The sequence below is a fragment of the Chenopodium album genome, chromosome 26, assembly GCF_948465745.1.
Source record: "Chenopodium album chromosome 26, dcCheAlbu1.1, whole genome shotgun sequence".
In the NCBI taxonomy this organism is placed as follows: domain Eukaryota; kingdom Viridiplantae; phylum Streptophyta; class Magnoliopsida; order Caryophyllales; family Amaranthaceae; genus Chenopodium; species Chenopodium album.
In genome coordinates this window covers 16,999,521-17,027,164 of record NC_137859.1, presented here as the reverse complement: position 1 = coordinate 17,027,164, position 27,644 = coordinate 16,999,521, and the positions used below count along the sequence as shown (strand labels likewise).

General features: G+C 35.3%; 1 protein-coding gene across 3 annotated transcripts; it reads right to left on the bottom strand.

Annotated features, from left to right (window-relative positions):
* Positions 1–1,648: 1,648 nt before the first annotated feature.
* On the bottom strand, positions 1,649–22,850 carry LOC145616442 (uncharacterized). Of its 3 annotated transcripts, none has more exons than XM_081671156.1 (19): positions 22,439–22,850; positions 21,396–22,319; positions 21,224–21,292; positions 20,938–21,127; positions 20,727–20,808; positions 16,063–16,131; positions 15,691–15,772; positions 15,504–15,563; positions 15,367–15,419; positions 15,117–15,283; positions 13,511–13,690; positions 10,751–10,803; positions 10,577–10,633; positions 10,257–10,502; positions 9,760–9,821; positions 4,858–4,914; positions 2,736–2,829; positions 2,445–2,585; positions 1,649–2,185 (listed from the first exon to the last, which is right to left on the bottom strand). In XM_081671156.1, exons 2-19 carry the CDS (start codon positions 22,167–22,169, stop codon positions 2,081–2,083), a joined length of 2,541 nt encoding a protein of 846 aa, XP_081527282.1. In that variant the 5' UTR covers positions 22,170–22,319; positions 22,439–22,850; the 3' UTR covers positions 1,649–2,080. The 3 variants fall into 3 exon arrangements, with proteins under 3 accessions (XP_081527282.1, XP_081527283.1, XP_081527284.1); XM_081671157.1 differs by having other exon boundaries at positions 21,396–22,205; XM_081671158.1 differs by having other exon boundaries at positions 10,751–10,808; positions 13,525–13,690; positions 22,439–22,849.
* Positions 22,851–27,644: the final 4,794 nt, after the last annotated feature.

Genomic DNA, 27,644 nt, shown 5'->3' with positions numbered 1-27,644 from the left:
AGAGGATATCATCAACTAATAAAGGAAATCATATAGCCAATAAAGGATATCATTTAGTTAGTAGAGGATATCATCCAACCATAGAAGATATCAGATCATCCAGCTAGTAGAAATATCATACAGCCAATAAAGGATATCATATAGCCAATAAAGGATATCGTCCAGTTAGTAGAGGATATCATCTAGCCAATAGAGGATATCATCCAGCCAATAAAGGATATCATCCCGCCAATTGAGAATATCGAAAATCCGCATTTTGTCAGTCTGGACTGACAAAATGTTTCGTCAGTCCGGACTAACACAATACATTCTCATTATATAAAATCATAAACTTGACGTGGTCAAAGTAAAAATATACTGCGTAAAACCATACAACATAAAGTTGACATGGTTAAGAGTAAAATTTATTCCCTTAACCGGCAACCTCAAAAAGTATAAACTTTTTAAAATATCTTACCCTATTAAAATACAAATTTATATTTATCACAGTCGTATTATTTCACTAAATTGATAAAAAGATACAAAACTAAATTAAAACAACAAAAAAGTGAATAAAATAGAAATCTAAATTCACGTCGGTGACATAACTAAGTAAAGGTGAATAGTGTTTTTCATAGTGGCAAATAGTTTTTGAATAGTGTCAAATAGTGTTTTGAATAGTAATATGCAATAGGTGATGCGTATGAAATCCAAATGTTTCAATTACCGTTAGATCATTATTGATACAGTTGGTCCAAATTAAAATTTATTGGATACAATATTAACCGTGGAAGATTTATAAAAAAAAGGTAGCATTATTTCACTATTGACGATTGTATATCAAAATTGACGAAAGAATACAAAAACTAGACCGAAATAAGCAAGACATTAATAAAAAAAAAAATTAAAAAAAAAGATAAAAAAATTGGAAAAGAAAAAAGGAAAAGAAAAAGATGGCAAAACATCCCATAACATGTTGCTATGGCGTTCACCGAAGCAACAAAAAACAAAGAAAAAAGAAAAACAAAACAAAATAAATAAATTAATAAGAATTAAAGCGCAATAGGAATTGAGATCAAAAGTAAGGCGCAAGATTCGAACTTCGCGCCGAAATTACTGTTTCCATTTACTTATTACTATTAGTCAACACGTTGTATTCATGCATTCCACAAGTATTTCTCTTTAACTCTCGTCCATACAACACTCAGTTATCCTTAGATACATATCGATGGGTTTGGTCCGAATTTATATTTATTGGATCACGTATTAATTGCGGGACAAAAAGTGATGAGTAAAAATATGTAGAAGAGTGGAAATGGAAAAGGGGAATGAAGATATCAGATTATCTTCACTTTCACTAAACCCTTCCACAGCTACTTTGTCATAGTTGTCACCACTAAGTTGTATTACCTCAAGTCCTCAACCACTTTTACATTGTATGGTAGTTTGGGCGGGAAGATATGAATGGGATTGAGAAAATGAGAAGGGGAAAGAGCTTGAAGAGAGTTGGAGAGCATATAAAGTACATCTGTATTCTTGTGACTGCCACCCACCCAATGCCTTTCTATTTCAAAAACCTAAGTAATTTACATGCAAAGCATACACACGAACACAATACAATCTCTTTTTTGACATCTTTTTCTAGGAGTCTTCTAAACCAAAAACCAACTTCATAATAAATGCTTTTATGAGCAATAAATATTGCATTAGACATTTTGTTACAGAGTTTGCTTGTCTAACAAAAACTGTTACCAACAAGCTTATTTACAATGAAACACTTTTGCTTCTTATGACCACTATAGAGATTTATTATAAGAGTGATAAAGCACATCAACAATTCCACTACTAACATGTATACACTCAAAATCTCTTTTTTTTTTTTTTTTTTACTATTTTCTAAATTGCAAATGCAGCCCAGGTCTTCTAGAAAAACTCTGTAGCATGAAAATTTGAAGTGAAAGAAACAAAATCTATAAACTCCTACTAAAAGAAGACCAAGTATTTTCTAATCTAAAAACTTTCCTTTCCATTTCTATCTTTCCCTTTTCACCAGTGAAGCGAAGATTCGTTGAAGGCCAGCTACTTATGACAGGTTCAATAATCAGGAAGATAGCCCAGATTCATACATAACTCCCTCTACATTTTTCTCCAGCATAACTGTTCCACTGAATTCTGTCAACTGAAAATCCCTGGTATACAGAGACAACTGCAGAAAGACAAAATTACATAAGTCAGTGTTTGAAGAACTCCTGGTTTTCAATAAACAATTAATATTATAAAAGGAAATTCCAACAAATTAGTCAAATGGCAACTACTTCCAGCAGCTTCAAAATTCTATTCACTCTATTGCGTTGTTCAGATACAATCATACAGGAATCATATATTATATAAAAGTACGACATTATATTATCATAATTATTGATATGTTGTAAATTTGAATATATATTATATAGGTGTTTACTTACTCTTTCCTGGCTAACATCTCTGAAACCAAGTTTATTTACCCACATAAATTTGGCTTTATCAGCAGCGGGGAGCACTAAGTTTTTCACCTCCAGGGCACAAAGTAACTTCTCTATCCGAGAGAACAATGCAAGAAAGTAACCCTGCAACAAAATCAGAAAATAAATACAGAATATTAATATAATTAAATTTAAAACACCTTAACCAGCATGCCTAACTTTAATGACTTGTCAAAAACAAGAATATGCACGGCTCATATGATATTCCTTAATTAACCGAGATCAAATGCTTACTTTTCCTTGATATTCCTTGCTTGTGGCCACAAGGGGAAGCTCAGCCACTTCACGACCAAATATTCTAAGAAGACCAGCCGACACAACAACTGACCTGCACATATGTTAAATGCACCCAATGATAAATAAATAAAAAAATAAATAATAAACATATATATATATATATATATATATATATATATATATATATATATATATATATATATATATATATATACATATATATATATACATATATATATATACATATATATATATACATATATATATATACATATATATATATATATATATATATATATATATATATATATATATATATATATATATATATATATATATAGAAGGATCAGAATATGATTGCCTGGCAGAAAATGTTTCCTAAGAAATGTTTCCTAAGAAAGCTGGTTATACAATTTTCCTCTGTTTAGTATGCAAAGGAGTAAAGAGGTGAACTACTATTATCATTTTATAAATACAATTGCCAATATTCCTCTATCCCTTACTTTCCTACTCATCACTTCCATTTGCACCATTCACTCGCCCTTGCCAACGCATACAATCATTTTTATTAGAAAAAACAAAAAAAAAAAAATATTTTTCGAAAAAATCAGTTGACACTATTCCAACAATGTATAATCAATCAATCAATCCAAAACTTCATCCTCACGTAAATCCATGCACTTCATATCCTTCCTCACTCCTTCCAACCAAGTCATCTTTGGTCTCCCTCTTCCTCGTTTAATCCCTCCATGGTCCCACTCTTCCACTCTTCGCACCGGTGCACCCTCGGGTCTCCGTCTTACATGTCCAAACCAACGCAGACGATTTTCCCTTAATTTATCTACAATGCCCGCCACACCTACTTTCTTGCGAATAACCTCATTTCTGATTCTATCTCTTAAAGTGTTTCCACACATCCACCTTAACATGCGCATTTCCGTAACCTCCATCTTTTTAATATGCTCTTTCTTAGAAGCCCAACATTCTGTACCATAGAGCAACACTGGTCTTATGGCAGTCCTGTAGAATTTTCCCTTCAACTTTAAGGGAATGCTGCGGTCGCATAGCACTCCCGTGGCCGCTCTCCATTTAAGCCACCCTGACTTAATCCTGTGGGTCACGTCTTGATCAATGTCACCATTCTTCTGGATGATCGACCCTAGGTACTTAAAACATTCACTCATGGTCAAATCCTTTCCATCCAAACTCACCACTTCATTGCTTGTCCCCCTCTGAGTGCCAAAACGACATACCAAATATTCAGTCTTACTCCGACTTAGCTTAAACCCTCTAGATTCCAACCTTTGCCTCCATTGCTCCAACTTGACATTAACCCCATCCTTAGTCTCATCCACCAAAACGATATCATCTGCGAACAGCATACACCATGGAACCTCATCTTGAATTGGTCTAGTTAATTCATCTAGAACCGTTGCAAAAAGAAAAGGGCTTAATGCAGACCCTTGATGCAATCCGATTGTAATAGGGAAATCTTTTGTCAACCCTCCGCATGTCCTCACATTTGTTGACACATCCCGATACATATCCTTAACTAGGTCTACATACCTTCGTGGGATACCTTTCTTCAACATTGCCCACCAAAGTATCTCTCTTGGCACCTTGTCATATGCCTTCTCTAAATCAATAAAGACCATATGAAGATCTTTCTTCTTTACCCTATAAAACTCCATCATTTGTCTTATCAAATGGATTGCCTCCATAGTAGATCTCCCAGGCATAAAACCAAATTGGTTATCTGAAATGCTTGTGCATGCCCTCAACCTTTGTTCAATCACCCTTTCCCACAACTTCATAGTATGGCTCATAAGCTTAATTCCTCGATAGTTAGAACAATCTTGAGCGTCTCCTTTGTTTTTATAAACCGGGACCAAGGTGCTCTTCCTCCAATCTTGTGGGATCCTTGACACCGTCCATATCTTGTTGAAAAGGTTTGTTAACCAATCAATACCAATCTTACCCAAATACCAATCTTATTCCAACAATGTATAACTTCAAAAAAAAAATGTGGTAGATTACAATAAGAAAAGTAAACTTTCTAAAATGTGTGTGTGTAGAGAGAGAGAATAAGATTATAACAAAATAAAAAAAAAAAACTTACTTAACCATCAAAAGTACACAATACATTCCTCCAAATTCCTGGCCAGAAATATTTCTCCTGGTAATAAAAAAAAAAAAGGATGAATAAAAATCAGCTAACAGGATGTGCAAAATGATAAGAAAATATATCTGAGACCTCTGTGGCTTTAATGTCCACATAATAATAATAACAATATAAAATAAAATTAAAAAAAAAAAAAAACAAAAACAAAAACAAAACTATCACCATCTCATAATTTATTGCAAAAATCAGATCCAAGAAATGGAGACAGATACAGAAAGATTGTATGTTTTATTGTGCAGTACGAGTAATTCATGATACAACAGACATCAATGGGAAAATATTGCACATAAATTGTCAGGGCTCTAATCAATTCAAATTATTCTGTCTTAAATAAACTTATTTGTGCATGAAAAATTGCCTAAAAACTTAAGTTTGACTAAATCATTTGTACTCCCTCCGTTCTTTTTTGTTCTCTTTACTTTCAATTTTGGTTTGTTCTTTTTTGTTCTACTCATTTTGCTTTGTTCTATTTTAGGTCTACCCCTTTTACTATCTTACCCCCTTTGTTCCACAGTAATTCACATTTCCACACACTCTCTTACTGTATTCACCTTCTGACATTCTCTATCTTATTTTATCTTACACCCACTCAACTTTTTCGATATTTCCTTAAATTGCGTACCTATAGTACCAAAGTAGACTGGTAAAAAACGGAGTACAAAACACTTAAGTCAAACATACAAGCCTATACCCCCCCCCCCCAAAAAAAAAAAAAAAAAAAAAAAAAAAAAAAAAAAAAAAAAAAAAAAGCACACCTAGTTTATTGGCTTCAGCTTATATCAATCAATCAATCAAAGCCTTAATCCCAAAAGTGGGGTCGGCTAACATGAACCAAATTTGATTATTCCGTGTAGTCATCAACATAAATCTTTCTCCTCCATCCCTTACGATCCAAAACTTCATCCTCACGTAAATCCATGCACTTCATATCCTTCCTCACTCCTTCCAACCAAGTCATCTTTGGTCTCCCTCTTCCTCGTTTAATCCCTCCATGGTCCCACTCTTCCACTCTTCGCACCGGTGCACCCTCGGGTCTCCGTCTTACATGTCCAAACCAACGCAGACGATTTTCCCTTAATTTATCTACAATGCCCGCCACACCTACTTTCTTGCGAATAACCTCATTTCTGATTCTATCTCTTAAAGTGTTTCCACACATCCACCTTAACATGCGCATTTCCGTAACCTCCATCTTTTTAATATGCTCTTTCTTAGAAGCCCAACATTCTGTACCATAGAGCAACACTGGTCTTATGGCAGTCCTGTAGAATTTTCCCTTCAACTTTAAGGGAATGCTGCGGTCGCATAGCACTCCCGTGGCCGCTCTCCATTTAAGCCACCCTGACTTAATCCTGTGGGTCACGTCTTGATCAATGTCACCATTCTTCTGGATGATCGACCCTAGGTACTTAAAACATTCACTCATGGTCAAATCCTTTCCATCCAAACTCACCACTTCATTGCTTGTCCCCCTCTGAGTGCCAAAACGACATACCAAATATTCAGTCTTACTCCGACTTAGCTTAAACCCTCTAGATTCCAACCTTTGCCTCCATTGCTCCAACTTGACATTAACCCCATCCTTAGTCTCATCCACCAAAACGATATCATCTGCGAACAGCATACACCATGGAACCTCATCTTGAATTGGTCTAGTTAATTCATCTAGAACCGTTGCAAAAAGAAAAGGGCTTAATGCAGACCCTTGATGCAATCCGATTGTAATAGGGAAATCTTTTGTCAACCCTCCGCATGTCCTCACATTTGTTGACACATCCCGATACATATCCTTAACTAGGTCTACATACCTTCGTGGGATACCTTTCTTCAACATTGCCCACCAAAGTATCTCTCTTGGCACCTTGTCATATGCCTTCTCTAAATCAATAAAGACCATATGAAGATCTTTCTTCTTTACCCTATAAAACTCCATCATTTGTCTTATCAAATGGATTGCCTCCATAGTAGATCTCCCAGGCATAAAACCAAATTGGTTATCTGAAATGCTTGTGCATGCCCTCAACCTTTGTTCAATCACCCTTTCCCACAACTTCATAGTATGGCTCATAAGCTTAATTCCTCGATAGTTAGAACAATCTTGAGCGTCTCCTTTGTTTTTATAAACCGGGACCAAGGTGCTCTTCCTCCAATCTTGTGGGATCCTTGTAGCCGTCCATATCTTGTTGAAAAGGTTTGTTAACCAATCAATACCAATCTTACCCAAACACCTCCACACCTCTATCGGTACCCCATCAGGGCCAACCGCCTTCTTAGGTTTCATCTTCCTCAGTGCAATCTCCACCTCTACTCTCCTAATCCTTCGCACATACTCCATGTTGATTTCTTCATCACTCATAGAGGTATCTCCTATCACAACTCCATTACTTCCATTAAATAATTCATCGAAGTACCCCTTCCACCTGTCCTTGATGCCCTCCTCTTGCACTAGGACCATTTGGTTCTTATCTTTGACACACTTCACCATGCCAATATCCTTCCTTGCCTCTTGTCTTCTCTTTGCCATCTTATAAATGATCCTTTCTCCCTCCTTGGAATCAAGCTTTTCATAAACCTCCTGATATGCCTTTTCTTTTGCTTGGCGAACAGCTGCCTTTGCCTTACTCTTAGCCTCCTTATACGCTGCAAAGGTTTCATCACTCCTACATTTTCCTAAGGCTTGATAGCATTCCCTTTTTTGCTTAATTACTGCTTTCACCTCTTCATTCCACCACGAAGTATCTCTCTGTACCGAAGTTCTTCCCCTTACTTCCCCTAAGACCTCTTTGGCCACTCTTAGGAAACAGTTCTTCATTCGTAACCAGGTCATGTCCGGATCCACCTCTCCATCCCAATCCGCTTCTTCAATTACCTTTTCTGTAAAAACCTTAGCTTTTGCATCCCTTAGGGTCCACCATCTTATCCTTGGTTCTTCTTGTCTAACTTTTTTCTTCGCCTTCTCTTTCAGACGAATAGTCATTACCAATAGCCGGTGTTGGGTGACCACACTCTCCCCTGGGATGACCTTACAGTTTATGCAACTTTGTCTATCTATGCTCCTTGTGAGCAGGAAGTCTATTTGAGTTGCATTTGCTCCATTCCGAAAAGTTATCAAGTGTGAATCCCTCTTCTTAAACCAAGTATTAGCCAAAATTAAATCATATGATTGGGCAAAATCCATAATAGCTTCACCACCGGCGTCCCTCTGCCCATACCCAAAGCCTCCATGGACACTCTCATAGCCATCTCGGCTCGCCCCAACGTGCCCATTTAGATCCCCTCCAATATATAACTTCTCTGAGTGGTGGACACCCTGCACCACCTCGTCTAGGTCCTCCCAAAATTGTCGTTTCTCTTCTGCATCTAAACCCACTTGGGGAGCATAAGCACTGATAACATTCACAATCTCCTTGCCACATAGCAACTTCAGCCTTATCAACCTATCGTTCTTCCGATAGACCTCGATCACCTCTTTTGCCAACCTCTCATCGAGAACCACACCAACTCCGTTCCTAGCTCCACCATTCCTTGTTCTGTGGCTCGTTTCTTGCCCAACATACCATACCTTATACCCCAAAACCAAGCCTCGAGCTCCTTCTCCTGTCCATCTTGTCTCTTGGAGGCACATGATGTTCACGCGTCGTCTTTTCATTACTTCTACCAATTCTGCTGATTTTCCCGTAAGAGACCCCACATTCCAAGAACCAATCCGCAAACTAAATTCTTTTCTCCCACGCTCCCTCCTGATCCCAACTCCAAGTCCTTGATTATTTGACACCACAATTGGGCAATATGGCGCGTCGCTTCTGGGCGACGACCTAGCAACCCTTACATACTTATCACTGCACCCGGGTCTGGGAAGTGCAGCGCGTCGCTCAGTAGGGAACGCCCCAATGGCACGCCCTTGCTCATTTGACACCACACTCGGGCAATGTGGCGCGTCGCTTCTGGGCGACGACCTAGCAACCCTTGCATACTTATCACTACACCCGGGTCTAGGAAGTGCAGCGCGTCGCTGAGTAGGGAACGCCCCCACGAAAATATCTGTTTGGCTCATGTCATGGGATGTGACGAAGTTTTATACTGGCTGTCACTGGCCTACCGTAACCCTCCTCCTTTATCCAGGCTTGGGACTGGCAGCGGGAAACCCCCTGGCGGAGTTGGCTTCAGCTTATATCTTCTTCTATATTTAATATTTACACCTTATGCATTACCCATAATTTTGGTACTCTACCCAAACTTTCTGAACACACAGGTACATTCACCTCCATTGTAGAGAGCCATGGAAACTGGGAAGGCATTTCTTGAGCTAAAATACAAGATGACTGAACACTGTTGTATACAATATTTATCAAACAATCAATCACATCAACATAAAAGTTAATGGAATAAAAGCAGAATAAAGGTGATTTACATGTTCACATAGCCCCTAACAGAAGGTTTTACAGGAAAGTATGCAATGAACGCACTTTTAAAGAGCATTATTCTTATTGGTCAAACTTAATCCATGTTAGCATATAATTAAAATTGTGAAAATAGTTTCTAGCCCCCAGAGTAAAAATGTTGGAAAGAACAAAACAAAGCATATCCTAGTCTCAAATATATGCTAGTCCCCCTCCCCAGTCAAGTGATCAACACAACAACACTATCATCAGTAGCTATGAGCGGCAAGCCCTAAACCTAGGGCACAAGTTGGTGACTCACAACCCTCAGAAAAGTGCTAGCAGCCAATGATGCGATCAATCATGGAAATAAAAGCAAGTAAAAACATTAAGATGGAGTCATAGATACTGCCAGAACTCCAGTCATCCAAAAGCGTATAAATCCATTTAATGAACTTACCCATGAACCATTACAGGAATAAGATCACGCCCAGTCTTTGCAGTTATAGGGCTGAAGCACTCCTGTATAGAAAAGAAGAATATAACAATGCAATTCAAAATTTAATCAGCATGATTGCAGCAGTATGAGAGTTTCAATAATTTTTTTCAAAATTGCAACAGTTACAACAGAGAAAAACCTTTAGAGCTGGAGAAGATATTAACAATCACAATGAAAAAGGACACACTTATCACAAGCAAGTGCACACAGGAAGCACAAAACATTCATATGTAAATGGGCAAATGCACTTGCAACTTTGCAAGTGTGATGCAAATCAATCTCCACATGACCAAAAAAGAATGATGTAAAAACAAAAACATAATCATATTAAGTAACTTCACGTAAATATCAGAATGAGAAAGAAATACATCCATTCCTCTTATCAATAATGGCAAAATCTTCAACCACACAGAATAACAAAAACAGCAAAAGAAATTAAGATGCAGATAGATTCTCACTCGAAATATGGAAACAGCCGTAGAAAGCAAAGGCAGATGTTCAGGACGGCGACATTTCCCACTCAATATGCGCCATTGAATATCATTATCAGCGACCTCACTCAATCCTTTCTCCAAAAGCTTCCTATTGATTTTGATCAACTCTAAAGATGGAATCAAGTTTGACCCTCTTACAACAAGATCCCTTAAAGCAACGTAAATCTTATCACAATCATTGCAGCAGAACCATTTGTCCTTAGGAAGTTCCTGGAGTAAATTGTGATAGATATTAAGAGAAAGTCTATTAAAATTCATAAGATCCTAATAATGCAGTCACTTACTTTTAGATCACAACGCCCATCACCCCTCAAGCAACCAACATGATATTCCTTTTCACACTGATTAGACACAAGTAAAACAATACTTATGAGGATTTGGACTTGAAGATGGAGAGAAACTGGAAAAGAGAAATACGTACTTTGTAAAATCACATAGATAAAGGTAGAAAAACATACTTGGTCACAAATTATAACAGTTCTATCATCAAAGTTGTCAACACTGAAATCATCTGCCCTGGTCACAATAGAGACAAAAGATCCATCAGCATCAATAACTTTGCAACAAATACGGTCAAATGAAGCATTCATAGGGAAAAAAAAATAAGTATAGCATTCCACCTATGACATGAATAATAGAAAATCACTCTGAAGCATGAAAATAAGGAGACAAATACTCATCAACCCCTCAAGCTAATATAATTTAACTGTATAAACTGCAGGAATTGATTGCACAACATGGGATAATAAATATGTAACAATCATTATTTGTATCAAAAGAATCTGGAATTTATTGTAATGTGAGGAGGTATGACAGTTTAGTCCAATATGCTGACTTTTTCTCATAGTCAAAGTTAAAGAACACTTGAAGTCATCTTAACCATGTATCATAACTGGCTTTAAAAGTTCGGATATTTCACCAAATGCCACTGACAAATTTAAAAATTCATCAAATGCCATCGCACTTTTCAGAATTCACCAAATGCCACTCAGTTTTTTAAAAATTCACCGAGTGCCATTAATGACCAACGGCCGTTAACTCCATTAGTCATTAGGGGTTAATCATGACACATGTCATGATATTATTGGTCCATTTATCTTTATTAATAAAAATTAAAAAAAAAAAGCTGAAAATAATTAGAAAATAATTATAAAAAAAAAACAGAAAATTAAAATAAAAAAAAAACCCCAAAATTTTCCCAGCCACCCCTACCACCGCCAAACCTTAGCCCCTCCCCTTATATCGCCGGAAAACGGTCGGCCACCACCTTAACCACCGAAAATCGACCGGCCGGCCGTTTTGCGCCCCACCTGACCCACCGTCGACCCCAAAAACCACCCACACAAACTTCCCCGACCCTATAAAACCTAAAATTAACCCCAGACCCTAGCCCCACCGCGACCTCAACCACCTCGCCACCCCTACCACCAGCCAGACGAGGCCCAGAGCAGCCAGATTTGTCGCGCCGTTCTCCAACTCGGAGCTGCTTTCCAACCCTCCCCTACCCTTTTACCCACCACAACCATTAACGAAATCAAGGTTGTGAAGAGGAGGAGGGCCAAAATCGCCAAGTTAGAAGGGGATAAGGGTCGAAATCGAAGCGTGGGGAAAGGGAGGTAGCCGGAAAAGGGATTGGGGAAGGGAAGGGGGCTGGGATCGGGACAGAGAAAGGATTTTGAGGGTTGAGGACTGGGTTTCGTGGCGGTGGGGAGGGAGTTTCGTGCTGGTGGGGAGGGAGTTTCGTGGGAGGGGGAGGGGGAGGAACGGCGTCGGCGCTGCGAGGGAGCTTCTAGGTGGTCGGCGCTGCGAGAGAGCTTCTTGGGCGGCGTCGGTGCTGTGGGACAATGGAATCCGGTAGCTGGGACGGCGGGAACGCCGGCGGAGGAGGGTGGTTGTGGCTGATGGGGGTTTTGGCTAGTCGGGGTTTTTGAAATAATTTTGGGGTTTTTTTTTTTTTAATTTCCTGATTTTTTTTATTTTTTTTTATATTTTCAATTTTTTTTTATGAATTAAGATAAATGGACCAATAATATCATGACATGTGTCATGATTAACCCCTAATGACTAATGGAGTTAACGGCCGTTGGTCATTAATGACACTCGGTGAATTTTTAAAAAACTGAGTGGCATTTGGTGAATTCTGAAAAGTGCGATGGCATTTGATGAATTTTTAAATTTGTCGTGGCATTTGGTGAAATAGCCGTTAAAAGTTTAAATCACAACTCTCCAAACCCTCCAACCTTTCAATCAATTCACTCACTCTTGAAAATTAGAATAAATATGTCTCTCTGAAACAAATTAATACCAAAAAAATAACGTCACCAAACTTCCAGTTCTAAATTCAAGATTTTCTTTGTTTTTAAATTGAGGATATTTATCATGCAATAGAAACAACAGAATCTAGTTCAGAGAAATATCAATAAAATTTGCAACAAATTACTTAAAAAAAATAATTAATCAATATCATCTAATTACGTATAAAAGAAAATCTGGTGTGAAGACTTTAAAAGTAAAATGCACAGTTATGAGTAGCCATAGGATAAGTTAGAATGGTTGCAAATTGTAAACCGCATATAATAATATTAGTGTTAATGCATACAAAAACTGTGCTAGGATAATTCGTACTAGACATGGAGCCAGCATTCTTCCATGGTAACTATAGATCCTATAAAGATCTTATTCATGAACTCAGGAACAATACAGTTAGAACACACCAAATGAAATAACACACCCAACATAAAGTATTAAGAAAACTATATTAATACACCCACAACCCACAAGTGGGTTTTCTGATTAGTGAGTAGTTACAACCCAGTCAATAGTCAGCTAAAATGTATACAAAGCATACTGAATACCTTCATGGCAGTCTCTAAAATGATAATAAGACTAGTAGCATTTACTTCCTCCGTTCCTTTAATATTGCAACGTACCCATTTTAACACCCATATATACCCTTGTTATTTTGCCTTTCTCTCTTCCTCTTTCCACTACCTGAAATCTAATGCATTCCAACACCCCCCTCCCCAACGTGTCGCAATATTAGAAGGAAGATGTATATAATTTTGCATACGCTCTTTAGACAAGAGCACACAATGTAATCAAACTTACAAGAACAACATCCAGAATGGAATAAATATAATAGTATATGTAGTTTTGCAAAGAGAAGTTATAGCATAAATACAAAGGAAGAAGGGGCAAAGACAAGGGCAACATATCACCTACAGTCACCAACCTGCAGAGAACACAACCGCCACTAAGAGTTTCAGAGTTCTTTACAACACGTGTCAACCTGATGATAATTGGCTTAGAACTATTTGAAGAGGCTACATCAGCTTTTCTATCATTACAATCAGGGCAGCGCCAATCATCTGTAGGGGCACTCTGCAAATGCAGACAGGCTGAAAAAAAATAAAACAATGAAACATTATTTCAGTGTGATATTCCGAATTTCAAGTGTTCTTGAATATTTACAGAGAAAATGTGGGAAGAAAAAGGCATATATTATATTTAAATGCAGGTGGTCTTGGACCACGTCTCCACAAGGCATACAGTAATAGCTTTCCACCACCACCACCCTACATTAAAAAAAACTAGTGTGTAGTAATTAATTACATAGCTAATAAACAAACAGCATTCAATTATCCAATTCTTACATGAAGAGCTCAATTAACCTAATTAACAAGTTCATTGTACAATCTACTTAAAGGACTAGGATGAATCAAAAGAAAGAAGGGCAATTCTATGCCCTGTGAACTCAGGTAAATGTACCTATTCTTCTCTCTGTTTGGAAATAATATTTGTTGTCTTGTGCTTACAATATTCCTTACTTAACAAAATTACAAAAGTCACAAAATGAAAGAAATAATTAGTAGCCCCATCCTTTTATGTATGCACCATTTGTGTTTGCCACAATTTTTTATATTTGGGTGGGTGGGTTTAGTTTACTGAGCTAAAAGCAGTGGAGCATACATTGAGGGACATCCCAAGATAGAAAAGGGAAAACAAAAATGGATGGAGAGTGTAAACAACATACATAGAATATAATATAATAGTTTCAACAGGCAACTTTTAGAGTTCATAGGTTCAAGGGTCCACACACAAAATTCTGCATTGGTAGGGGCTATGATAAATTCATGTGCTCCTTTCTTAAATGTCACAATAAGAAAATTCATTCGAGTGCAATGAAATACCCCTGACCCAATGAACACTAATGCTTGGATATACAAGTAAACAATAAAAATAAAAACTTTTCTTATTTGCAGAAGTTGGTTGACCAATAAATTTGATGATCTGAAATAATTTTCATCCTCAAAACAATATCTGTACAGGAATACAAGTGGAACTAGTAGGAAAGAGAAAATGAAAGCTATTTGTAGGAAGATAATTCTATTCAAATAGCTGATCTGACATCTGGGTTTTGTACTTCTCATAAATTATTAAACAAAAGTAATGAACAAGAAGGGAAAAACAATAGATAAAGAAAAATATAATACATATATATATATTTTGGTTGTAACAATTTCATTCAAGAGGTGGAAAGTATATAAATTAGAGAGCTTTAACAAATGTATTTCTATTAATTATAATGTCTGGACGACAAGATTTCTCTGTCCCATTTTGTCTGTAATTTTGACTAACAATTAACTAAGGGAAAGACACAGACACAGACTCACATGACTTCGTTACTGCATAAAGCAATTGAAAGACAGCTCGTTCAAATATAATATCCAAAAACAAACAGAATAATAAAATGAAAGAAATAAAAGTTCAGAACAGTTCAGCAAGTATGATACTTCACATCAAAGATCATGAAAAGAGATTTACTTGGGTGGTAAGCTCTAGGGCAGCCGCCACAAGGAATAAGCTCTCCTCTATCTCCACATACTGTACACATGTCATCATTGTTTCCAGTGGTCAATTTCTGTCCATTAGCTAGTGACATGGCTATGTCATGGAGAGTAAGCCCATTGGCAGTATATATGTTACGATAGCTGTAAAAGGAAAAAAAAAATTAATAGATCATATTATCAATTGCCATCTCTTAGACCAAAAAACGCAAATTAATGACACTCACGGTTGTCTTCTGGCAGCCCATCCTGCATGAGCTTCAAACTGCGAAGGGCTAATCTGCAATGTGTAAGATAGAGAAAGTGATCATCAAGAAACCCAGAACATAGAGGTTAAAAAAAATTCCAGAGGTTTAAAAATTACCTCATATTCGCAATGACCGCAGACAATACCATTACCTTGCTTGTAACCATCAAGAATTTTCTGTATCGGAATAGAAGTCATATTACAAACAAACTCTCCTAATAAAAAGAAAAATACAGGAAAACCAAGAAATGCAATATTGAACAGTAACAAGTTCAGATGAAAAAAATATTCTTCTATAGTTTACCTGTCCTTTAGCATAGTATGCCAAATAAGCACCATCTGGAAGCCCATTTGGCAGGAAGAGCAAACGGTGCAGATCATTGTCCCTGGTACATGAACCACACAAAAAGCTTTAAGAAGAGCGTAATGTCACAACAAAAAGCAGGACCAAAAATTTATAGCGTCATTGAAAAGTTGGCACGGGGTTTGATATCAAGTGTGGCTGTGATAGCAAAAACAGTCTCAGAACCACATTCATGGGCAAGGTGGATGGTTTGCAGCTATCGCGGCCTAATAACAAGGTCGCAATAAGCTCAAAAACCTTTGCAATGCAATCACGATGCAGTCACAATGCAGCCATGATTTTAAAACCTTGATGGAAAGAATCATCAATCACCTCTTCTTGACACCACCTTCAAAACTTCTCTTATGTGATCCAGTGACAAAAGAGGTAGAATCATTTGACCTGTAGACATGAAACTCAAAAGATAAGATCCGCATCCGATACTAACTCACACTTGCATACCAATATCACCAATGTAAAGGGAAGGAAAGAGACTTCTGAGGTGAGGTCCAAATTATTCCCCAAAAGTTTTGACAGTAATGCTCTTTGTTTGACTAATCTTTGATCATCATCCATACATTTATATGAGGCAGTGAGAAATTAATTCAATGTAAGAGAAAATTTCTTGAAGACAAAGGAGATATCATAAAATTTCCAAAACTATCAAACAGATCTGAATGACTAAACTAAGGAAACTCAGAACGATGTGATGTAGTTCATGGAAGGTTGTGTTACATAGTTCACAATAATACTAATATCGTGAACCATAACAACTTGTGCAATTGTAATCCACAAAGCATTCTCCATTTAATCATTAGCCTAAGATATCTTCAAAACCATGAAGAAAGCATCAACCAATAGGTAGCAAAAAAATATAGCAGTTATTCATACCTCTCTTTTTGTTAGTTCTGTTTGAAATCTATAATCCCCTCAAGATACAGATTTATAACATCAACTTTTTTGACATATAAATTTAATACGTAGTTGGTAAAATCTCATTCCATGTGTAAATGTGGAAAAAGTCAAGCAGTCTAACTACAAATGATAGAGTAAAATTGACCTTACCAAGAACTTTTGAGAACTCTCAAAGTATTTCAAGATTTCAAAATGTACCAAATAACCATGTACAGGTGACAAAACCTATGAAATTACATATTTGATCGAAGCAGTTTCACAAGTTTCTCAAATAAAAAAATCCTAAAATATTGCTGAAGTACTTTAAAAACCATTGAAAACAACCACAAACAATTCCCAATAAACCTGACTTAATAGGAAATACCCGAAAAATTATTGGAATAATGATTAAATCCTTAAAATTTTTACTGTTCCCAAAAATAATCCCTTAAATTTTCAAACTAATCCTAGTATTACAAAGTATAAACTTCTTAAAATCCTAAACATTTCATTAAAAAAAAAAAAAAAAAAAAAAAAAAGCATTTCTGATATTCAAATATAATATATGAAAATGTTAATAGGTGGAACTAATTTTTGTTTTTCAAAAATTGTCAAAGCACAATTAAAGTAGAAAGTTCAAACAAAGCCAATGGCCCATAACATTTTAGTTTGAGATTACTTCACATGTCCGACAAACAAAATGACATAACACCTCTAATTATCTGTTTTCCTCTTCAAGCAAGTGACATGGCCTTCTCCATTATGCATCTCCCTAAATGTCAAGATACTTTTCAAATTACTCTTATCACACATAGTTTTGGGTGTGAATTTGTTTGATTATCAATTTTTATCTTTAAAAAAGTGTATGTGAAAGAAGATAATGGGGGTGATTTTATATTAAATTTAGTGTGAACTATGCATTTTTGGTAGCGGGTAGAAAGATGTATTTCGATGATTGTAGAACCTTTAACAAAACAGAAGCGTAAAATCTAAGACATCAAATCAGTAAAGAGATATTTATTGTAAGGAACCAAATGGAAATTGAAAAAGCACAAGGCGATTAAGTGACACTAAACCACATACCAATATGCATACATCTGCCAAAAAAAAAAAAAAAAAAAAAAAAAAAATAATAATAATAATAATAATAATAATAATAATAAAATAATTAAAAAAAAAAAAAAAAACCCTTAGTACATCCTTAGATGGAATTCTTACAATAGCGGAGACTAGCTACATTAACCTTATGTGAGATTGCTCAACCAAATAGGAATGCGGAGAAATAATTAGCGGGTTACCAAAGCTCCAAACCAGAAAATCCCATTCCTAGTTAATAATCCTTAGTATAGAATATAGACACTTGTAAGGACTTAAGAGAGATAAGAGTGTGAAAACTGGTTCTGTGAGCTTTAGAGGCAATTGCCTTCAAAATCGTGGGTAATGTTGACACATAACATATTCAGACACTAGAGAGTGGTCGATTATCAAAAATGACCCAAGGCTTCTGAATGAATGTTTAGAAATTTTGATGGCCAAGTAAGACTAAAGAAGATAAGTTATTCATAATTGTTAGGCGAATTACAAAAGAAATCAAGTATTTGCTAGTATATCCAACCTATTCTAAAAAAACACCAATCACTTAAGTTGGCCGTTAATTAAAAAACGAACCATGTACATATATAGTAAGGTCACACTTTATATATTCCCTACATTTTATTTTGTTCTACCAACTTCAAATTTTGTCCGTTCTTTTTTTGCTATAAGCAATTTACTTCAATCTACTTTAGGCATAATCCATTTATCATCTTACCCCAAAATAATTACGCCTTTCCACACCCTCTCATACTTTATTTACCATTTTTTTACACACCCCACCATCACTACCAGTTTACACTCTCTCTTACTTTATCCTACTTTATGTTACTTTCATTTACCTTCTTATACTCCCACTTATACATTAAAATACTATTTCTCAAGACACACTTGCACAATTTTACATTACAAAACTACTTCCTTACCCCACTTGCCCCACTTTTTACATTAGAATACTAGTATCATATCCCACACACAAAAAATCTTCTAAAACTAAGTGTAAATAAAAGTGCAGCTTTTATTTGTCATGAACTGTGTTGAATGAAAGATTACAACTTAGTAGTGCACATGAATATCTTAAGGACACATCTACAAACAAACATTTGCCTTTGACAAAAAATTCCTATTACAAGTATAGAAGTACGAAATGCAACCCGTAAACCTAAAATAGGAAGGAGATTTTCTGATGGCATTTTTGCAATAGTCCATAATGCACATATACTTCTGATGCTTAGAAAAGAAGAAAACTCATTGTTTCACTACATACAGTCTGTCATTAATAAGTCACAACTGACTTCAAGACAGTTGGGCAGAGTAGAATTTCCATATAAAATATTACAATTTCATTTATATCTGAATAAACACCTCATAGAGCAATAAGCGAATCATATTTAGACAAAAAGTCAAAACAAACCAAGAAAAAGACTTAAATAAACAAGACATTAACAGAAGAGCATAGTGCAAACATTTTATCTTTATTGAACAGAAAACAAGAAAAACTAGTGTATAATCAATATTCCCTCCGTCTCTATTTAATCTCCACACTTTCCTTTTACGTCCGTCTTAATGTAACACATCAAAGACATGAATTTCCTTTTATGACATGGACCCATTGCTCACTACCAAAAGTTAGGTTCAACACCTTTTCTCATTCAAAAAAAAAAAAAAAAAACCTCATATACCATCTATCATCGTATCCGCTATCCTTTAAAAAAAAGAAAAAAAATCAACAATCTATCACATAAAACTATGTGCAAAGCATGGTGTGACAATTAAATTGAGATGGAGTATTAAGTAGCAATGTATGCCTAAAAAAAAAAAAAAAAACTTACTATACACATTATCTCCTTGAATGCCATCTTGCTAGCGAAGCATATGAAGACATTTAAAATCAAGACAGTCAAAAACATGGACTGAAAACTAGTAATGGCATAAACAAATGTCTGGACTCTGGATTAAAACCAACTAAAACGAAGACTGTAAAGGCCAAAGTGGTTAAAAAGAATAAAAATGAGGAATGTGAACCATATGGAGATAGTAAGTGGAGCAATCGACAACAAGGCATAATTTTTTTTTTTTTTTTTTTTTTTTTGGATAAGACATGTGAGCAGCACATAAGATGAGTTCCCAACATTACATAACGACAATACCAGATTTGTTTCCATTTGAGGCTAAAAGGAAATTAAGTACATGGAGATAGCATTTATTTAGGAGATTTCTCAATCTAGTAGTTGTATCTATTTGGTCCAATTTCTATTTTCTAGATAACCAAGGACATATCACAGCTGACAGTTCCAAATAGATCTAAGAACAGTTGACAAATACCATTATATCTAGCAATAACACATAGGTCAATTTATACATAATAAATCATATAAATTCTGCGACGTATATATATGTCCAAAAGGTTAAACAAGGTATGATTGCTAATTTTAATCTTTCGAAGCATTTCAAGATTGATACAGAAAAGCCCATCCAAGTCTTGATTTCTGGTGGCTTAACTCAGATTTAATGAGAACAAGAGGGGTGCACCTTTCCTCTTTCTTTTCTCTTTCAAAGCGGAAGCTTTAAGAATATTATTCTTATGTTTATCCCAAATCATCATGTCAAAAGTAAATTAGCTATAAGTTTAATACGATTACTATAAGGCCATAATAGTTGGATCACAAGCATTGTTGTATACTTGTAGTTGGCTTTCTGTAAACCCTACTTTATAAGGAAATCAACATTTACGTCTTTATAAAAGGTCCTTAATCCTTTATATTTAGCTTAAACCATCATGAGTCAAGGATTATTATGGAGGAGGTCTCCAAAGGAAAATACTTTAATCTTAGACGACCAAGCAAACTCAATGAAAATCTTAAACATTATTAATCATCTAGAATCATCAATCATGAATTTCAGGTAAAGCAAATTGCATGAGTGGACAGAATTTAGAAACAAATAAAACAAAATCAAAAATAAAACAGCATAAAGTGATGCAAACTAACAAAAACGAAAGTTGCTCTTACCTTGGATGTGACAAAGGAAAGCTTGCAGATTTTTGATACTTCCTTTCTGTCGAAACCAACTGATTGCATGGTTGTAGATTTACTGAAGCATACATACAGAAGCTTGTAAAAAAGTTTGTACACGAAGTGCCACGAACACATCAAGATAACAGCAAATTGATAATCCTTCAGCAAGTCCAGTAAGACAGAAAATAAATAATTAATAACTCACCTTTCCAAGCTTGATTGACAGATGAACCAGCCATATCAGTCACCACTTCCTCGAGCATTCCAAGTGGAGCAGTCTTCAACTCTTCAATAATGCTGTAAATCGGCCTCCCATTCTCCAAAAAAATGTGATTGTTTGGATGCCTAGTTTTTGCCCCTCCAGCATGCTGCTCGAATTCATATGCACTAAGGACCTGCTCATAATTTGAAAGTACTGTAAGATTATATCTGTACTGAAGCTCAAAAAAAAAAAAAAAAAAAAGACAAACTATATTGTACAAGTAGCTCACATTGGTAAAGTTGCATACTGAACAACCACATAGGTATCCACAACCTCGAATTTCCCCAGGTATCTCCTTCTAGAAAGTGGAAAGCATATAAGGCAAGTTAGATCCACATGAAAAAAGAGATGTCAAATGAATACTACATAACATTTATTGAACATGTCGGAGTCATAAATACCTCTCCAGAGGTGGAAATATACTTCACTCTTGCTCCTTCCAATATACCAGTGGACAGCAGCTTTTTTACATTGGTAGGGTAGCTATCAGGGACAACCTTCTTCGACATCTTCAACTCCATGTTACATGGAACGCGATCAATTGAATCATCCAATCCAACCTCGTCATTTGAATCAATAATTGAATCACCATCATGGAGTCCGTTAGACAAAACCCGAGGTGTCAAGGGAAGTACTTTGTTCTCATGCTTCTTTTTACTCATACTAAACTTAAGAGTAATCTTTCGAATCCCGGTAGTGCTAGCATGCTCAGGAATTTCCAGAGTAACTTGAGAACTAGAAACTCTGGTGCAGCCACGAACCCTAGTAACCTCATCACTACAACTCACTGCGCAAGAGTTCCCTGAACTCTCAGAAGTTATTTCATCAGGATTAACTAGATTATTATTATTATTTCTACTGCCACCTAATTCAACAGGAAGACTGCAAGTAGTAGTCTCCAAACTAGATACATTCTCAATCTCATTTCCATCATCATTTTCGATTTTCGACGAAACAATTGGCCGAGTAGGGTCCAAGACTTCCGATGTTATATCATCACAATTCGTATTTAAAGCTTCTTCTTTAGCATGCTTCTTTCTACTAGGTAAAGCTCCTAACTCAGCTTCATTGACAACACAACCCAGTTCCCTCTTCAATTCATTTCTGACTTTCTTCGGGTTTTCGGCATTGTAACAGGGTAATGCTAGCAATACACAAATTTCCCTTTCTCCCATATTAATCTACTATGATGTGACCAACAATTGCAACACCTATAAGAAAATCCCCAATTTAATAACAACACCATTCAAATTGAAATTCGAATATCAATGCAAGAACGAAACCATTCCAAGAACACTTGTACAACAATCTCCCGTCGAACAACCCTAAATTAAATTGTAAATTCAAACACAATCTAATTCATAAAATGGAAAGAAAAAACGAAATTGAATGAAAAATTAAAATTGAATTCGATTCACAAGATTGAAATTAAATTGAAAATTACCTTTTCAGATGTTGTAGATTTAAATCTGCATGATAAAACTGTTATTCATTTTTGAATTTAGTAACAGATCTTTCGGAGATTCAGTTATGAAAAATTCAAAATTCCCACAAATGAAATAAAAAAAACAAAATAGATCTGAGAATTTTAATTTTCCAGAAAAAGGGGGAAAAAGAGAGAGAGAAAAATTTAGGGTTTTAGGATTTGATTTGAAGAAGAAGGTAAGTTTGAGCGGCAAACGAAAAAGCTGATTTCGCGGTCGAGATTTTTGAGGAAGAAAGAAGTGATGAAATGAAATTTTCAGTAAAAAAAAATTGAAAAGAAAATGACAAATAAAAAAAAAAGAAAAAAGTAATATTGTATTTGTTGGGAAAAAAAGTGGGGGAATGACGTAATGTACCGGACAGACAGATGGAAGGTACGAGAAGATGAGCATGATCAAATCAAATCAAGTGTGAAATGAAATAATGATTTTGTGTTAACAATAACTGTTGTTTTTAGGATTAGGAGAGGGCCCAGTATATGTACACGTGGGGTTCAGAGATTGATTTTTGGTTTTGAAGGACAACTAAGATTAGTGTAAGACTTCTCTATTGTTAGATAGACAATCCTACGGTGCTAATTGAGCAACGCAACTTGTGAGCACTTCGAACTCGACTCGGTCAAAACTCGATTCGAATTTGCTCGTGCTCGCTCGAAACAGATCGAAACTCGATAAGTGTATAAAAAATTCAATATTTTTCTAATTTAAAAATAAATTTTTACCTTGACACTTCACTAATTTAAAATAATTAACTTAAGTAGGAAAAATTTATTTAAAGAGAATAAAATATAATCAACAAATATTTGAAATTTACTAGACCTAAACCTTTAAACGAGCAACTCGTGATCGACTCGACTCGACTCGAAAATTAACGAGCACGAGTCGAGCAACTCTCTTCTCGTGATCGACTCGCTCGATTAGCACCCCTAATGTCAATCCCTAATCCGATCCAATAACCCAATCTCAACCCAACCCCAAGTAGCGATGGCAATTCTAAATGAATATCTGCTAACCCGATACTTAATATAAACAAATGGACGAAAATTCGTGTTAAATGGATGAAGGGCGAGTGATAGATCGTGTCAGATTATAATCATAACAAATACAAAAAAAATTATAATATGTTATGAATATATTGTGTGGATATCCATTATCCTCTTTGTACGTTCCCGGAATATTCTAGATTTAAATTTATTGTTATCTAAGAAAACCCTATTTATTATATTCTATGTATATATACCCCTACTATGAGGAAGTACTGGACGAAAGGGGAGAAGGTCCAATTGGACCAGCGCAACAATAAAATAATAATATCTGCAATTAAAAATAAAGGACAAACCAAAAAAAAACTTTCATTTGGTTGGAAAAACGGGAACGGGGTGTATTTTTGGGGGGAAATTTTCCGCCAAAATGCAGCTAACTGCTGCTGATGTCACTTGTTCCCCAAAATGGAAAAAAAGGAAGAGAGAGAAAGCTAGCTAAAGTTCATTGTTTCAGCCAAAACTTCAAGAACAAACACCAATGAAAAACGAAATTCCAAATCTCAACTAAATTGATCTAATTTGGGAAACTCGAAAACGACATACCAAATCTGGTAAGCACACTGTAATTTTTTATGGTCTTTTTGTTGTTAAATTAGTCTTTTTCTTAATTTAAAGAGTTATTTATTAATGTATTATACTGAATTTCTAGGTTTTCTGAGTTGGATTTTCAGGAATTGTTTGCTAAACTCAACAATTATCATCAATTTCAGGTACTATACTTTAAAATTAATTAGTGTTTTTTCTAGGGTTACTATATAGTATTATTTCAATAATTTCTAGGGTTTGTAGATAATATCATAATATTTCAATTGTTTCGAGTATGAACCATGAAAATCTGAACTTAATTGTTTGGGTTTGGTTTTTAGAATAGTTTATGTGATTAGTTATTAGTTATGTATTTGGGTTTGGTTTAGTTTGGTTATTAGTTCATGTGACTAGTTATTAGTTATTAGTTCATGTGACTAATTATCAACAAGTATAGTGCACATTTTCCAACCAATTAATTCATATATTAGTCAAAATATGAGTAAACATATAATTCAACAGAATTTAACAAGAACTTACCCCCCATCTACCTCTACAAGTGACTTTCTTTCCCATGCTCTTTGTCATTGTTACAAGAATTCAACACAAAACAAACCTACACATACCAAGAATAATATAATCAACCTCCAAATTTGAAAAAGATCGTAACAAGTTTGGGCTTGATGTCATACAACTTAGCAAGTTTAATTTTAACAAGAGAACGTTTCCAATACTTTGGGTTTGGTCTGGTTTACAACTTATGTGTCTTTGATAATCTGAACTTATTTGTTTAGCAACTATGTTAGTAGCTTTGATGGCACTAGGTGTTGCAATTTTGCATATAGTGTAGCAACAATGGTGAATTGCAACACCATTTGATATTGAGTACTTCTACTTGATATAGTGAATTGCAATTTTGCATATAGTGTAGCAACAATGCCCAAACAAAGCATCAACAACCTGTTAAACGTATCTATGTGCTTATTATTTCAATTACATAGAACATATATGTATTGAATTTTGAATTGTGGTCAACATGCTTGTTATTTCAATTACACACAACATGTTTGTATTGAATGTGCTTGTTATTTCAATCACATTTGATATTTAGTACTTCTACTTGATCACTTATGCTAATCGAATGTCTTATGATGTTGTTCTTTCTAATGGGGTTGTTCCTGCGGCCTTTTTGTTTTGTTTAGTAGCTACTTGTTGATCAACAACTTTTGCTTATAATTAGGTGAATCAATTGTTTATGCATCCCCTTTCCCTTTCAGAAAAGATATTTTTTTTTATCACATGTATTTATGATTTCATTATGTCTAGTATCACTAATTGAATTGCTAGCCCCACAAAACAAAAGACACATAATTTGTTCAAATCCATAAAATCCTTACATGCCAATTAAACGACAACCTTAAAATCCCTAAATTGAACTCATGAGCTAATTGTTTATGCATCCCCTTTCTATGTGCTTATTAATGTATTGAATTTTAATTGGAGTCACATGCTTGTTATGTGCTTATAATAAATTTATGTGCTTGTAATAAATTTATGTACAACTTTTTTTAGGATATGAGGGGTGACGGTACAAGTGGTGCGATGTTGGACTGCAATGATGTTGTGGATTTGGATTCTGATTGTGAGGTTACACCCCAAGGCAACAAAGAGTTATCAAATTCAACATTCTTGTGTGATGGAACGCAGAGTACGAGGTGCTATGATGTTGTTCTCTCTAATGGGGTTGTTCTCCCGCCCTTTGTGGGGATGATATTTGCTAGTTGGGGAGATATTGATACTTACTTCAGAAACTATGGAAGGCAACAAGGCTTTGGGATTCTTCGTGCGTCTGGTTCCTACACCCAGAAGAAAGATGTGTCTAATAGCCTATGAGGGTACATGTGGAAGTGTGAATGTTATGGAAGCACTACTTATAGGCGTCGCATTAATGGGAAAAGGGTGGTTGCTAAAAGGGAAGGTGTAGGGAATATTTCAAGCATTATAATCCCAAACTTGAACCCCACTGTGATCATACACTAAAGTATGGTGGCGTTCCAAAGGGAAGAAAAAGAGAGCAAAAGAGTCGCCAACAAGTTTTAGGAACTTGTAAACCCAAAAACGATCCAAGAGATCGTCAACTCCATAAGGTCTTGAACCAAACAGGGTTCGGGGATGAGGGTACGAATCCAATCTACAAAAGAAAGGACCCGCCCTATAAAATAGGCCTCTACTTTGTTCTACTCGTATTCATGTGCGCTTTTCGACTAACATGTAAACATTAGGTTAACCCTAAACCTGTTTAATCTATGTTGGTTGAATATTAATGCACATATAAGACTATTATTGGCGATCACTTGAATTAAAATCATATTAGCCTAAATCAAATTATTAATTATCTTATTAAGCGTGATTTCAAGTACAAATTCCCTTTAACATGCATAAAAGGCGTGATCAAGCAATGACAATAATATATAAAATCAAGCAACATAATAATAAGCAATAATAATCAAAATAACAATAAAAATCATGTTAATAATAAAGCTTAAATATAATAGCAAGATCCTAGGCATGATACTAACAAGATTAATAACAAACCCTAGCATGTCACTAAACAATAAAGATCAAAGCTTTAAACCTAACATGGTACTAACATGATATTAGAAAAGGGTAAAAGGCATCCTAAACATGATACTAGAAAGCAATAAAAACATCCTAATATGATGCTAGGAATTAAACATTAATAAACATGCTTTCTACAAGAATAGAGCAATAAGATTACATACTTTGAAGCCTCGTACCTCTTTCTAATAACAAAATACACAAGTTAGTAAACTTCAATGAAAATAATAAAGAACAATTAAATAATTAAAGTGAAATCAAATTAAATAAGGTTTTGACTAGATTTGGACCAAACCCTCAGAAAATATTAAACCTTGCACGTCTAGGGCGAAGGCAACTTCGAACTTGGCTAGGTGCTTCTAAGTCTTGTGAATGCGGTATTGTGTTTGTAAAAAGCTAGTTTAGAAAGAGAGAGAAAGAAAGCATAAGCTATATTGCTCAAGAGAGAATAGAGAGAATTGGGTAATTCTGAATGAATGAAAACGGAGTTTTGGGACCCTATTTATAAGGAAAATAATCCGGAAAAGTATGGAATTTGATAAGGAATAAAAGTACACGCTGTCGCCAGAAATCTACTCTGTCGCGACGCGACAAACTTGTCGTTTGGCGACAGTCTGACTTGGACGCGCTTTTCCACGCGGAATCCGATCTTTAATTAACTTGATCTACGGAATCCGTACAGAAGATAAAAACGTGTTTAATAATAATAATAAAATAATAATAATATTTTATTCCAAATAAAAAACCATTTTAAAATAATAATAATTAAATCTAATAATATTAGAATTAAAAGGAACCTTCTAGAAACTTCTAGAAAGTTATAATTAATCCTAATAATTTTAGGAATAATAATTAACATTGGGCCCTCTTCTAGATCATTGGGCCGTAAATAATTAACCGGGCCCAGTTTAGTATTTTGGCCATAACTTCCTCAATATTCATCGGAATTGGGCTTATAATATATCGTTGGAAAGGTCTC